At 40.0% G+C, this 14858-nt stretch overlaps 1 protein-coding gene across 10 annotated transcripts in view; it reads left to right on the top strand.

Annotated features, from left to right (window-relative positions):
* LOC110975884 (serine/threonine-protein phosphatase with EF-hands 1-like) overlaps positions 1 to 14858 on the top strand; it is a 61023-nt gene that overhangs the window by 8446 nt on the left and 37719 nt on the right. For 5 of the 10 annotated variants that reach the window (XM_022228743.2, XM_087132778.1, XM_022228745.2 and 2 more), the window contains 2 exons: positions 3802 to 4059; positions 6952 to 7149. In XM_022228743.2, the coding sequence (XP_022084435.1) occupies positions 7095 to 7149 (55 nt within the window). In that variant the 5' untranslated portion in view covers positions 3802 to 4059; positions 6952 to 7094. The other 5 variants (XM_087132779.1, XM_022228746.2, XM_022228744.2 and 2 more) reach the window with 5 other exon arrangements.

The raw sequence follows: 14858 nt of genomic DNA, 5'->3' as shown, positions 1-14858 counted from the left end.
GTTTGTCATGTACTTTGTGTATCATTCCACAGGGTTGTTTGTTTTTTTTTAAGTTCACTGCTTGGAGTAAAATCGAGAAAATTCTGTTCCTTTTAGGGTGCAGTGTCCCAATTCAAGGAAAATTCTCCGCTAGGCCGAGGTGGGATTGTGTCAGTATGGCCCAGGATCATCTCTGTAGATTCAGGGGCACCTATCTGGGGGCAAAGCAGACAAAAATGGGATTGAAAATTAGTCAGAAGAGCCCGAGGAAGGTGAGGGATGTCATTTGAAAAATGGCCGCTGGGAGGGCTTGGCAACATTCACTTTTTGCTGGGTGAGTTTGTTTTGGGCGGATAATTAAAAAATTCATTGGTTAACCTACTAAAAATTGAAAATCAAATGGAATCTAAAGGACCAAACAACACATTGTTTGAGAGGCCTGAGGGACTTCAGTTGCCTGCCATGGGGCTCCAAACTTGGTTGATTTTACACTATTTTCAATGGAGCTTGAATTGGTTCAGTGCACCCTTTAACACTCAGCGTGCTCATGTAATAATAAATCCATGGGCCACAGGATGTTCCTGAGTGCCTGGACAGTGCACGGGCAAGGTCGATCTGCAGACCAATTATGGCCCTCAAAAATTGCATTTTTTCTATGGCTTTGTGTAGTAATGTTGGCAAATTTACATGTACCGGTACCTTCAAGTTTGTGTTTCCTTTTTAACAATGCACGCTGAGTGGAAAAAACAATCCTCTTTTCTCGAAAGTGACAGTAAGATTTCACAGATTGTATGACACTATTATGTAGTGTGATACCGGTAATTCTGCAGTCCCACTTTTGAGATCTTGTAAATCTTATAAACAGCCTTTAAATTTTGGAGCAGAGGAGAATGGGTCGGTATCTCGACTGTCATTTGGACAGTTGTTTTCAATTGACAATAAATCCAAACCGAAAATTGGTAATTGATAAGTGAACTGAATACATGTAGATGCTTGCTTGTTCACCTGCTTACTACATGCTTTAAACATACCACATTAAGGGGAATTAGAAGCAAAGTTACTTAATTGTTTTCTTACTTGTCATTGCATAGCAATTTTGTTGAACTGTGAAATGATGAACTGATTCAAAAAGAGCTGCTCTTTTAGGACTGTGATGTCCAAAAACAATGCCTACCTAGTTTCATTTATTGATTTTTTACTAGAAATCTTTGCAAATTACAGAACAACCTCTCGGAGAACAAAGCACAACCTTTCATTAGTATCTGTTGTAGGTACCGGTACATTGTACGCTACTAGGGCAATTCAAATTCTTGTACTGGTACAGTAGGTTCCTAAGAATGCCACAAAATATAACCATTTGGATCCCTAAAGAATTTTAATTCAATGAAAGAGAACTTCTGATTATTTTACATACATGAACACGTACACGTACATGTACATGTACATGTATACATGTACTTGGTATTTAATTTCATAGCATAGCCTGGAGTACATGCACGTGTAATAGGGGAATCCAGTGGTAAGATGCAGGAAATGCTTTTTACACATGTACATACACCCCCATGTATATGGCTTCAAGTGTTTCCACAGCAGTTTCATTACTGTGTGGGAAATGGATATATTGTTCCAATAAAACTCAAATCCTTCCTGTTGATACACTTCAGATCAATTTTTTTTAGTACCGGTGAAATGTACTTTGTGCTTTCATGCAAGCATGTCATACTTTCTGCAATGTATATTTTTGTTATGCATACATGTAGCTTGGTTGCCGATTTGAATGCCTTTTAAAACTTTCCTTGTTCAGTGCTAAGGTACTGTTGATAATCTGTCAAAATCACCCGGCAGTGTTTACACTGGTGTTAAGTGCTGATACCGATCACCTGCACTTTCCCCTCCGGGTTTCATTTTTCACCAGAAGTTGAGCAGAGGTTAAAATTGAGTGCTGGATGGCCAGTGTAATTTGAATGGCTGGTCTTATCTTGTTGGATCTTTAAATACGGCTGGGAGGTACATGTAACTGGTACCATAGGGTTAAATGTACATGTAAGTTACTGCCTGGCTGGTTTTAAACGTACATGTATATTTTAGACTGCCTTAGGAGAGTGGACACGTACGACTTATGCCTGAGCTGCAGGTGAGGTAATTATCAGTGTTAGTTTAAACCAACCAAGCACATACATGTATTCATTCCTATTTGTAAATAATGAAAAACATCTTTCAATTGTTTTGACCCAAAATCTCACATTTTCACTTTACTGTTGAGGATGTGTTTTCATCTACAACATCATATATTTGTCAGGGTTTAGATTTGTCATGATTTTCCCGATTTCAGGATTTTTCAAACAATCTGTTCTAAAAACTCTTGAAAATCCTTAGCAAACCATTTAGGCTTTCATAAAAGTTGAAAGAACAAACAACAAATTTTTTCGGGGGGGGGGTGTGTTTAGGCAAAAACAAAATTTTGTATACCATTGACCATACACTACTGTGGGGCCCTTAGAACCTCTGGTGATTATTTTGTGGATATTTTGTTTTCTTCAAATCTCACCCCTGGTTTGCACATGCAACAATGCGATAGCAACAGAGCGTTGTGAACGGGACTTACAGGCATCATACATGTATTTAAGAGTACGCAAGAAAGTGTAATGTCAATTAAGAAATTACCCAGCAAGTAATTCAAAGGCGAGACCGTGGTGAAGCAGAGTGCCTTATGTACATCTGTACAAAAGATCATGATTAGCTCTCGTCATTGGTTCTTCCTGCACACATGCCATCAGCATTGCCATGGCAACCGCAGGTCTCTGGGTTTCCCGGTCAATATGTATTTAAGAGGCGAATTCCTTCCACTCGCGCCAACTCTCTCGCTGTCTAACCGGCATTTGCATACGGTACGATGCACGTGTGACTTGTTCATGGTGTGTTCTGGGAACAGAATTGTGCCTGATTTAGTCTGCATTCAACAAAAGTTATGTGGTGAGTTGAATATATGAAGGATAATTGAAAACCTGTTGCTATGGTTTTCAGATGTATCCATTGATACCATGGCTAAGGTGGTACATACATCTACATGTACAGGATGTGACAAATATTATTTAGTTTCCTGGTCGAAGGATACATGTAACTTATTACAGATCAATCACATAGCAGTAAAGTGAATGCACATCGTCCATGTTGTACAAGTAGATACATAATTTTGTGTTTTGTTCACCAAGATATCGCTGAGAATTTTTCACGAAGTAATATGGCAATCGCCATTCTTGCACCACACAACGCACTTGAGAATCCTAAGGATGAATATTACTGTTTAATGGAAATCGTCCACAGATGGCAAAAGAAGATGGCTGTCAGCTGGCACAAGGGAAAATCGGGACCGAGTCTTGAGGATATAAATTTGTCCCTGTAACAACTTCCTCCCCTATCATGTAACACGTGTTTTGTACTTGCTGGTACTGAACAGGTACATGTACATTGTAGATGCATGTTTGTACACTCTTCTGGTATGTTTAGTGCATGTATTTCTTTGTGTACTGTTCATGTGTATTTCTGTTATCCACCGGTATTTAAAGTTTAAGCTGGAACATAATATAATCTTTCCTGTCATGATGACTGCTCGTGCATGGCTTGGAAGCATCGTAATAACAAGATAATAAACTCATGACTTCAGTTTTTTCTTGAGGCATTCTATTTTATCCTTTTAGCCATTTCCTCTCATAGCTCGTATGCGAGGTTAGTCATGATTAACATAGCCTCTATGAATTCCCTACCTTGAATTACTTTCATGATTTAATCAGAAGCCACTTTTTTTCTCCTCATCTTTCACAGACTCGCACACAGTCAATATTGCCCAAGAAGCCAAAGTGGGCAGCCAATATTTGAAAGAGCCGATGAAACATGACGACTTCATTACGTGACGGATCCTGAGCAAGCTAGCAGGGCTGGAGTGCGAACTGGCATACGTACATGCTACACAGGTACTGTTCTCTGTGTACATGTACGTGCATAGCCACTTTATGCATCAGGTGCTGTGTGTGTGCAACTGCAGTGTGAAGACTGTGTACCGCTGTGTGGTGTCAGAAGCTGGTGAGTTGCCCATTGCAGACACGTGTGGTTGTGTGTTCAGAGGGAGCAAAGTGTTGTCAATGCATCAGTATCATCATTGTGCAAAGAGTTAGTCATTCTGTCATTGTGCTTCTGTTGGAATAGTCACTTCAAGAGAGCCACTTACCAAGGGGATTGATTATATCCTTTGAGTTTGATGGGCTGGAGGTTGAATCTTAAGATACTGTAGAGAAGCTTTTGTCACAATGAATTTTTGAATTTTGTTCTCTTGTGGTTGAAGTTGTCCGCACATCAGAGAAAACTGTTGGTAAGTTTAGAGTGGTCCATCTGTTTATATAAAACATGCATCACATGGTTTCTTCACTGTATTACAAATGCACATTTTAGCTGCGTTAGCTGTATATGCTGTAGGAAATAAGACAACTTTGACACACACTTGTATCATATCTGTACATGTACCTCCTCTTGCTTGTGCAGTTGAGTGGAAATTCTGACAAATTTGCTTTGACTTAACCTGTCTCTGTGTTGTAAGAATGTTATTCTCACTTTCTTGGGACAAATTCCATACTGTGCTCCCTGGTGACTTCTGAATAAAATTACTGACCTTAGTTTACGCTTTGTTTTGTATAATTTCAAAACTGATGGTTTCTTTAGGAATGTACGTGTACTACACGTGATGTCAACATAATTTGACATTTGAGGAGGAAGATACTTCCGGCTGGAGTCTATAAATTGTAATGTAATTGGTTTCCCATCACACTGGTATACATGTACTAATAATGGTTCATTCCTTGTCTCACAGAAAAGATACTTATTTATTGTAAGGAAAATGATTTACTTTAGTGATTCTTTGTAACTTTATAACTGTGTAACTTTCTAACTATCCATGAACGGATGCCCTCTTGACAGAAAATATGAATTATAGGAGAGCCACAAGAAAGGATTCATGGCTTGCTTCAAGCCTGGTTTACATGGTTTTTTATGCTCGTGTACGTGTACACGTTTACATGTACGTATATTGCATGTCTAATTTTTTAATGCAGCATGGTGAATCAAAGGGTAATATGCCACTGCCAAAGTTATTGATTACTGCCACCAAGTTGGCAGGCCTTTTACATGTATGTACCAGCATGTGGGATGACAATTGCACAAAAGCTGTTTTGTCAATGAGCCAAGGGGGATGCTGGTGTCAAAAACAAAGCAAGAGAAAACAAACTAGAAAAATAAAAAGGAAAAGCAAAAACCAACTTGGCCCAGCTCAACCGTTAACTCAACCCAGCCAGACCCAATTAAAATGGACATTATCAGAGCAGATCTACATGTACGAGTACGCATTGAGGCATCATCAGGCTTTTTTCTTTTTGATGGTCACCTCTTTCCGGTTGGGACAGGTGGTTGGAATTTAATGATCTGTCTTTGATGGTTGAGTTAAACATATACATAGAGTTACCTGTCCTGCAGTAACAAGGCCCATGAGAAATGCCAAGAAACAAAGAGCCCGTTTGCATCGGGCAGATCCCGATTGCCATCAGTGATGCAGAACTTGCTTCACCAACACCAGAACCCCACCTGATGGATAGCGCAAACCAACACTATCCAGATCCATGTGAAACAAACAGGCCCAAAGATTGACTACTTTTCAGAGGATATGGTACTCATTAGTATTGCCTAGGCTGACCAGACTTGGTAAAGATTAATCAACAGAGAGGATTTGGTGCGATGTTTTGTTTGTGTCATTTCTTAATGCATCCCCCTCCGTCCTCTTCCCATATGTTGGACACAGATTGATGAATGACACAGAACCATTATGTTTCCCATGTGCTGCAATGTTTCAGTGGGGCACTTTCTTTGATCATTCCCTCTTTCATCCCCCAGCACAGCTCCTGAAGCCAGAATTTAAAAATAAATAATAAATTATTTCCTGTAGGAGGCTAATTTCCGTGGTGCTCAGAAGAGTGCTTTGGAGTAGTTGAATCTATCTGATACAATCTTTAAATAAGCATCCAAATTTGCTCATACATGTACTAGTAAAGTTCTCTGCATACTACATGTTCATGCTCTTTGTAAAATGCTCTCAGCATGTGACATTTGCCCTGCTACATGTCCTGTAGTGGGATTGTCAGTTGTTGGGGAGTGACATGCATTCATGTACATGTACATGTACATATCATCTATTGGACACACCCATACTGTACATGTAGGAACCATATTGTACCTATAGTCCAAGTTAAATATGATTTTGATGGCGTCATACATGCACATGTATATTGGTTGAATTTTGCTACACGCACAATTTTGCCCTTTCTTTATTAAATACGAGCACACACTGTGATGCATACGTTACATTGTAAGATGCCCTTATGAGGACACCGTTTAAACACACATCAATTATGCAGGTGTTGGTTCATTAAACAAAGTAAACAGTGATGGACAGCAGACAACGATTATCACAAACACAACTTGATGAAAGGCCTGTTGCTTACCATGTATCATATTAATGAAATGTGCATACCTTGTATCTAGGATAAGGTGGATTGCATTCACGTCTCAGAATTGGTTCCTGCTCGTTCTGAATATTTCGGAAAAGCACTCTTGAATTTAAGAAATTGTACTGTATGCATGTTCATGTATTCTGTTTGTAAGACTTCATATGTGCATAACAGTGGGGTAGGAAACACAATGCCCCCTCCCTTTATGTACATGTACAGTGGTGTAGATGCCTCCTACAAATGGGGGGGGGGAGAACATTAGTATACCCATCTGTGTGCCATAATAGACCCTACATTATACATGCTTGTGCATGTAGTTATGCCTCTGTCCCACACAGGGGGAAAGTAATTTCATGTTGAAAGATGAAGAGCAATTGACTCAGTGCCACTGGCTGATGTAAAGCAATGTTTCATCCTTCCCCAGCCTGTCACAGCCTGTGAGGAACAACAGGTCTCTTCCTTGTTTTGCCAAGGTGACCAGAGCACCATCAAATCAGATCCCATGGGGGGCCTCGTCTAGTGAAACAGATCTTCATCTCCGTCGGCATAGCAACCGAGGACTGCATCATGGGATGCGGTGGCTCCAGCCAGCCACGCTATGAGATGAGCAAATCAGAAAAATGTGAGTTGACCAGACAGGCTGACTAAATGTCTTGTTATGTACATATGTATGTCTGCCTGTTCAAAATCAGATCCCTAAATATACATGTAGATTTAATTAAAACAAACAAGCTTTTCTTCAATCAAGAAGTTTGTAAATTTAATCCTATATGCACATCTGACTAATGCTGGTATGTGTAAATTGCCAGGGTTTTTTAGATTTCAGGATATTTTACACCCAAAACTTCAGATTTTTAGAGGTTAAATCATTTAATTTGGCTATTCATAAATACTTCAGACAGTCTCCCTATTCAACAACGTACAGTACAACTGTGTATTAACATTTGGTAATACCCGCTGAGATGTGCTAATGCCAGCTGTGTAAATCACGTGCTGGTACCTGGATACGAGACAGTTCAATTGATTCTGATTGGACAAGAGCCTATGTGCACACGGAACTCACAATGGACGCGCCAAGTTCATATAAGGGCATTCTTCTGAACAACTTGTACAAGGAATGTACGGTACCATAAAACAGACGGGGGTGTTCGTGAAAATTCCATTCTCGGTCTGCCAAGCACCTATTATTCCCTCATTAAAGATCAAAGGGGAGATTCACGTTCTGGTAATTACAGCCATTTGAGAAAGAACGCACATCTCGTTCAGCTTTTAAAAGCCCCTGGTAAGTCACAGTACTTTGTTATCCTTATATCTCTGCTGGATGATTCATGAATGTCTCTCCATCTCCAAATCCCACCCCTGCACCAAAAATTGTCCAGATCCCATGCACTGCAATCATGCCTGTATTCCAGAGCTGTCAGTTTTTTAAGGGGAGAAAAAGGAATAGAAGTGGCACTTCCCTGTTTACACACTGGAGGAAAGATCTGTTTCATGAGCTGAGCCACTGCAAATTCCTTGTTGACTATAGGGTACCAAAGTGTGACTTAAATGTGAACCAGAAAGTGCAGTGCAAACGAATGGAGTAGGCGCGTGTGTTGGATCTCGCTCTAATGCCTTTTACATGCATAACTGTGTACAAACTGTCTTTGCAGAATCTTTCTCCTGGGGATACAATGGCCCAAATATTTTGGTCAGTGTTTTTTTGTCAGTGCCGTTTTAGTGCAGAGGTGCTTACATGTAGGCCTAGGTGAAATAAATCTTTTCTTCATCATCTTGACAACCAAAAAGAGAAGCATGGGGTCAAATGCTACGTGTAGACACATGTATCGACAAAATATATATTGCTCAACAAAACCTTTTGCTCTGTGATCAACTATTCAGGAATTAACGTTTTAATTTTTCTCCCAAACAAAAATCCATTTAGTTTATTTTTTGCCTTGCTTGTTGTGCTGGACCTGCAGCCTAAATTAGTGGGCATGTTTGTGGAATACAGTACATTTGGGGATGTGCAACAATTCAGTAACATAAGAAGACATTGCGTCCTCATTAGATAAGCTGTCCTTAGTTTGGGAGAAAATGAACCAGTCATATGGAAGAAATGGATTTGCATATGAAAGGAGTCGCTAGAAAGATACAGGTAATGGGAATGCAATTCCTTTTGTACACAATAAATAGACCTGTACATGGTTCTACAGTAATAGCGACTAAAGTTTGTGGACTGCACTATTTATGAACCCTTTCTGAAAGCCTGTAATGCAATATGACAGAAAATGTGTCAACTTCATATAGCAAATCTGTAACGCTGGTGTTTGAGAGGAGAAGTGACCACTATGTGTTATTGCAGACTCCCTGGGGATGACACATTATAGACCCCCCAGTACCTCCCAGTGCAGCGCATCAAGTCAGCCTGGATGATTGCACGCTCATTACTGGGTCGACTCACATTTCACCGCTCATTTGCCCCAGACGCGTCCTCAGCTGCGTGCGTGCGTAGCACAATATTGTCCGGCAACCGTGACAGCTCCATATGGCTGGTGATTACAAGTGTACATTGAACCACCTCGCATAAAACCTGACATTCCCTCAGACACAAGATTTCGGTATCACATACAACCAGCTTGCATGAGATCTGATGTACATGTACCAGTACATGTACATGTGCATATTGAACAAGTGGAGCAGGGGACATGTGATACATCCACTTCTTTGACTTGTACTTGTTCAATGTACAATGCACATGTACATTGTAATTTGGACACTCACATGTTTGTTGGTACATGTACATACATGTACATGTGTACCAGATAGTTGCAAGGGATGTACATGTTGATGTACATGTACATATAAGGTCCATGTACATATATGTAGGCCCATGTACTGTATGTGCATTGTTATTATCCTGTTCAGTTATGTGCACTTGGTGAACCACTGACAACTTGAACATGTATGCAAGATCAGTTTGCACTCAGGCAGCCCACAGATATGATATATGAAAGCCTTGTATTGATCAGAGAAATTGTCAAGGGCAAGGTTTCTTGTTCGTTTGATTTTCATTCAGTGGACAGTAATAAATCAGTATTGATGCTGGTTGATTGAGGTACATGTACAGTACTGTTTTTGATGGTTTTTTTCACATCATATGAGGAGTGCACAATTTGTCAAGATTTGGAAGTTTGGGTAGAAGTTGGTGTTATAAATCTAATGTGGTATGTGGGTGATTCTCCACTCTGGTGCTTCAGGAGACTATTGAGGCTATGAGAGCATTAAGGTTTGGTTTCATCAGATTGAAATTCCGGTATGAAACTCAGTCATTTGACCAAGGGTGGCTGTTGTCATTATCAACTGACTTTGGCCATGGGCACAGTGGGCGCTAATTTTCCTCTGTAATTTAGCCCTGAGCAAGCCATCGATTTCCTAACCGCTCATTGCAGAGCCTCATCATGCCTGCCCTCTTTGGTTTGGTAAATTGCCGGATTCAGCCCACTCTCATAAAAAATTAACCTTTGCCAATGAGCTCAGTATAAACGACCTGTGTTTGCTCTCTGTTGCCTCGTCGAACTGAGACACTCGATTTTCGAGATTATGCCTCTTCATATTATGCAACTGGTTAATGTATGAGCACCTGAAATTGCCAGCGTGGATTGATTGTCAGTGAGTCTCAATAATTGTGCATGTGCTCATATTCTGGAGTGCTATCATGCTTGGAAATCAAGAGCATTGCTGAACACAGCTGGAAATGGTCATCAGCTTTTGTGCAGATTAATTATGTGAAGGGCATAGGCAGTGTAATGTTTTTAATGCATTTTCTTGTAGTTGGGTCCATGTAACCTGATATTTAGTTTTGCTGTGCCAGTTTAAGGGATATTTGGCTAATTTTTGTTTTCTTGAAATGCAAAGTTTCATACTTCCGAGCAAAAGTGTGCAGTCATCCAAGGCAAAAACCTCGGTGTTACACAGCTATTTCTGCTCCAAAATGTGCTCCCATGAACTTCAGATATTTTGTTGTCATGAGCTTTGTTTCCTTTGATAATTTCACTCTTGTTTCATTTCATGGCTGTAGTCCTGTGAGCAATGTTTTGTCAGAATTTGGTCTCATAACATGAAGAGGGTCATCCTCTAATGACAGTGCTTCGAAATTGCTCTTTAGCACATGGACTGTATGACCACAAAAGAAATGTCACATACTTCTTGTTGCATTTAACACGTTGACTGCCAACTGCGAGTAAACTCGTAGTCACAGGTGTACCGGATTCTGCCACTATGAGTATATTCATAGGAATGGAAGGCTATTGTGATGTAAATTGAATACACTGGCATCACTAAAGAACACAACAAATACATTGCTGGCAGCATTGAGGACGTACATGTACATTTGTAAAATAACCTTGTTCAAATAGACTCTGGAAAGTACCTATTAAATATTCGCACATGCGTGCCGGTATGCCACTTGGAAAATGGGACTGCCCCTTTGAAACAAGTTGCGCAAAATGTAGTCCCAAATAAAATTCTGATCGTGGTCCTTTAAAGTAGTACAGTTTACCTGTACACGTCACGCCTTTTTTAACCATACAATCTGTGTACGGTATGTAAGTAACCGCATGAAAGTGCCAAAACTCAGAAAAAGTTATTACACAAGGGCAGATCAAAAATCACATTTTGGGGGTCAAATGTTGGTTTCTTTTTTGGGGGGGCTAAAAACAATTTGATTTGTTTTTTTGGGGGGGATAAATTTTTATTGCTTTATTTTTGAAGAGTAAGGCTACATTCTGGGGTGGCTTAATACTTGCATTTGTAAAGAAAATAAAATAGACCCAAAAATCCTCTTTCTCTCCTAATTTGAAAAACAGAAAGTATTGTCTCTTGGTTCAGGGCAACACGACTTTAATGTTTCCAGGGTTTCCAGGGTCGGGGTGCTTGTCAAGAAGTCCTTGAAACAGTCTGCTTCTTGTTATGGTCATTGCCTGAGACTAAAAGCTCTTAAAAGCTCTTAAAAGGCCAGACAGGTAGACAAGAGGCACAGAGGCTGAGTGGACAGTATATGCACATGGACATGTACGTAGAGCTGATGGGGACTGGTGCATTTGTTTTCGCTGTCAGCCTTTTTTGGGGTGCAAATGGGAGAACTCTCAAAAATTGTGCCACTGAAGTAGCAAAGCCATTCTGATTGAAGTTACAGTAACATTAACGTTCATGAATGGCTGCGTGAATGGACTGATTACGTGGACACTTGTACATGTATTTGTTCGCAATCGCCAAAGACCGTTCTACGTGTATTTTGTCTGTTTTGTCAGTGGCCAGCTGAGTAAAACTATGGCTAGCCAACAGAACAAAGAATAATTCAGTAAGTAAAAAATCTCACACAGCTAGCAAAATGCTAGATGTTAATCACACTAAGGTACATGTATCGTAAACATTTAACCCCCTCTTTAAAAGTGATGGGGGCAAAATGTACTTTTGGAGGTAAAATCTGACACCATCAAAGGTGATGTTTCCCAAATAGACAGTGGGCAATTTTCGGCTGGTCTGCAAACTGAATAAAAGACAGTGACACAACCCTGTTGCCATTGAAGTTTCTGAAGGAAGACTTTTGAAATGTCTTGTTCTGTTCCTAACTAATGCATGCAGGGTGACTGTGATGTCTCTGGACAAATCTAAGACATTTAGTGTCATTATTCAGGTCTGGATCCAGAAGGGGCAGAGTGGAATTTGTTTCCCCCAAACAGCTGTCCAATTTGTTTTGACTAGTATACAAATCTTGAACTTCCCCCAAGATCAGGTGGTAATTCCATTTTAAAATGCTGGTGTTTTCAATTTCTGAAGAGAAGCAACCGTGATGTTGGGAGGGGGCACTTGTCCCTCAGCTGACAACTTTTGACCAATCAACATCCATCACAGTCCAGATGGAAATTGACTTTATCACAGCTCTGATTGGTTGATACGCAGATTTACATGAAATTTGCATGCATGCACACATCAGATGTCCTTAGGGTGGAGTAGAACGAGTGACACTCAGACTATCCCATGACACGCTACTGAACATATTTGATATAATGGGAAGTTAATGAACCCTAAAGATTGTTGGTTGAAAACGTTTGTGTATAATTTTTGCTCACTAGCTGCTTGACATCCATGTACATGAGGAATCAAGAGTGAAATGCCAAAATGGAATAGTGATGGCTAACATGTGCTGGATAACTTGCTTCCAAGGAACAGAAAATTATTTTTATTAATTTTTTTTGCACTTTCGCTGTCCCTGATCTACTTACATGTATAGTAATTTTTTTCTCTTCAGTGTTTGAATGTCTTTCTCTGCTTTGTTTCTCACACCTTTATGCTTCCCTCAAACGCTAAGTTTTCCAATCTTTATGATCACATTTCTGCTGTTTTTCACGCTTGTCTTATTGGCCTCTTTTCGTCCATGTGGTATATTGTTTATTTTGTCAGTATTTTATGCCATTTTTTTGGGTGTTTTCAGATTTTTGATACTGTTATATTTTCTTTGTGTTGCTGTCAAATAAATAGTAATCAGTAACAGTAATTACAGTAATAATTGTCGATGCTTGAACAGGTATACACCTGCATCTTCTGCCTTAGACATCAGATTAACTGCACTCGTGAGTGATGAAAATTGCAGAAACACAAAGGCTTCATCAATCACCACTAAACTCATTAACCTTTTGGGCTCTCAAGATTATTTATAGCATTCACAAAATGGAAGTGGAAGTTTGTGTACTAAGAGCATGCACCAGGCGCACAACTGATCCTCTTCTAAATTATATTGGGCATTATACACAGTGCCTTTAACCCTACAAGAATGGCCAGGTTTTTTAGACCATCTCACAAGGAACCTAAGAACTTGGTTGCCCTGTGCCTAATCCTTTAAAACCAGCATGCATATAAAACACTCATTATCTCTACATATTTGAAGTTTCAACCTAATGTAATGCATGCTTTTTTGGTATGGTCATTTGAAGTTCAAAGCCTGCATGCACTGAGCATGTCAGCAGCAGAAGTGTTCCTTTTCTCGAGAAGAGGTACAGGTACAATCCAACTTTCTCAAAATTGGGGTCAAAATGAATACAAGACTTGACTCTAAAAGCTCCTGAGGGCTGGACTTGTGAAAGAGTTTTCACTGTGACGACATCAGAATCCTCACCTCCACCCCATCTGCCCTGTTCTTGTAGGGTTAAAGTCTAATCAAGTAAATGGCAGCGTCCTTTGTATGGAGAGCGATCCTCTGTCCTTGACTCTGTGCTCGAGCCTTGATCTCGTTGGCCTGGGTCCACGGCCCTTCATCACAGACGTTGGCTTTAGGGGCCAATTTCATAGAGCTGCTTAAGCACAAAATTTGCTAAAGCTCGAAAAAACCTTGCTTGACAAATCAGGTTAGTTACCAGCCAAAACTCCCTGTAATGTGTATTGTTTTTGAATGGTATTCACCTGTCTTTTGGTTAGCATGACAATTGCCAAGATTTTGTGCGGGTACCTTTGTTTTTTAAGTAAGTTTCTTGTGCTTAAGCAAAGTTTGTGTTAAGCAGTTCTATGAAATTGGCCCCTGGTGTGTCGCAAGAAATTTGTTTGACTTCAGAGGTAACATCACAACAGAATGAATTAAACCCTCAGCAAAATTCTGTTTTACTCACCTGTGATTTAAAACAACTCAGTTACGTCATACATAAATTTAAAAGATGGGGATGACTTATATACATGTAATTATGGACCTAACATGTCATTTCAATTTATTTTATCAGTGCAAATTAATTCCTTCTCGCATACTTGCCACTGGCACAGATATCTAGTGGTTGTTGACAGTCTGGAATTGTTGCATTGTAAATGCATACATTTACATGTATGTATACAGCTGCTCCAGCATACTCTGTAAATTGACTTAATTCTTCTCAGAGAATCAGGTTTTAGCACGTAGGCATTATGTGCAGAAGATGGCTGTAAAAATGTAACGGCATCTTCAGCTTGAGAAAATCAAATTACGTGTACCTAAATGAAACTGGAAGTACCGTGCCAGCCTCGAATGTAAGTGTATGGTCATAACAGTCAGCTGTCAATTCTTCGCCGGTTTTTTTGGTGTGGGGGGGGTTATTTTCAGAGCGTTTTTTTAAACAAACGGATGTAGTTAGCTCTTCCAGATGGGTCATTAGTTTGTGTGGTCTTGTTACGTCGTACACAACTCGCTCTCTAGCTCTACCATCTCACTACATATCACAGTGTGTAACAGAAGCATAGTAAATTGTCACGGTCGCATTTTACTTGCTCATGCAGCATGCGCATTCCATCATGCATGGTCGAGCTGAAAATGGACGAATCTCTCAACAT

The sequence above is a fragment of the Acanthaster planci genome, linkage group LG02 (genome assembly GCF_054643075.1).
Source record: "Acanthaster planci isolate LZ-2023a linkage group LG02, COTS_SCS, whole genome shotgun sequence".
Taxonomy (NCBI): domain Eukaryota; kingdom Metazoa; phylum Echinodermata; class Asteroidea; order Valvatida; family Acanthasteridae; genus Acanthaster; species Acanthaster planci.
This window is presented reverse-complemented; position numbering and strand designations above follow the sequence as displayed.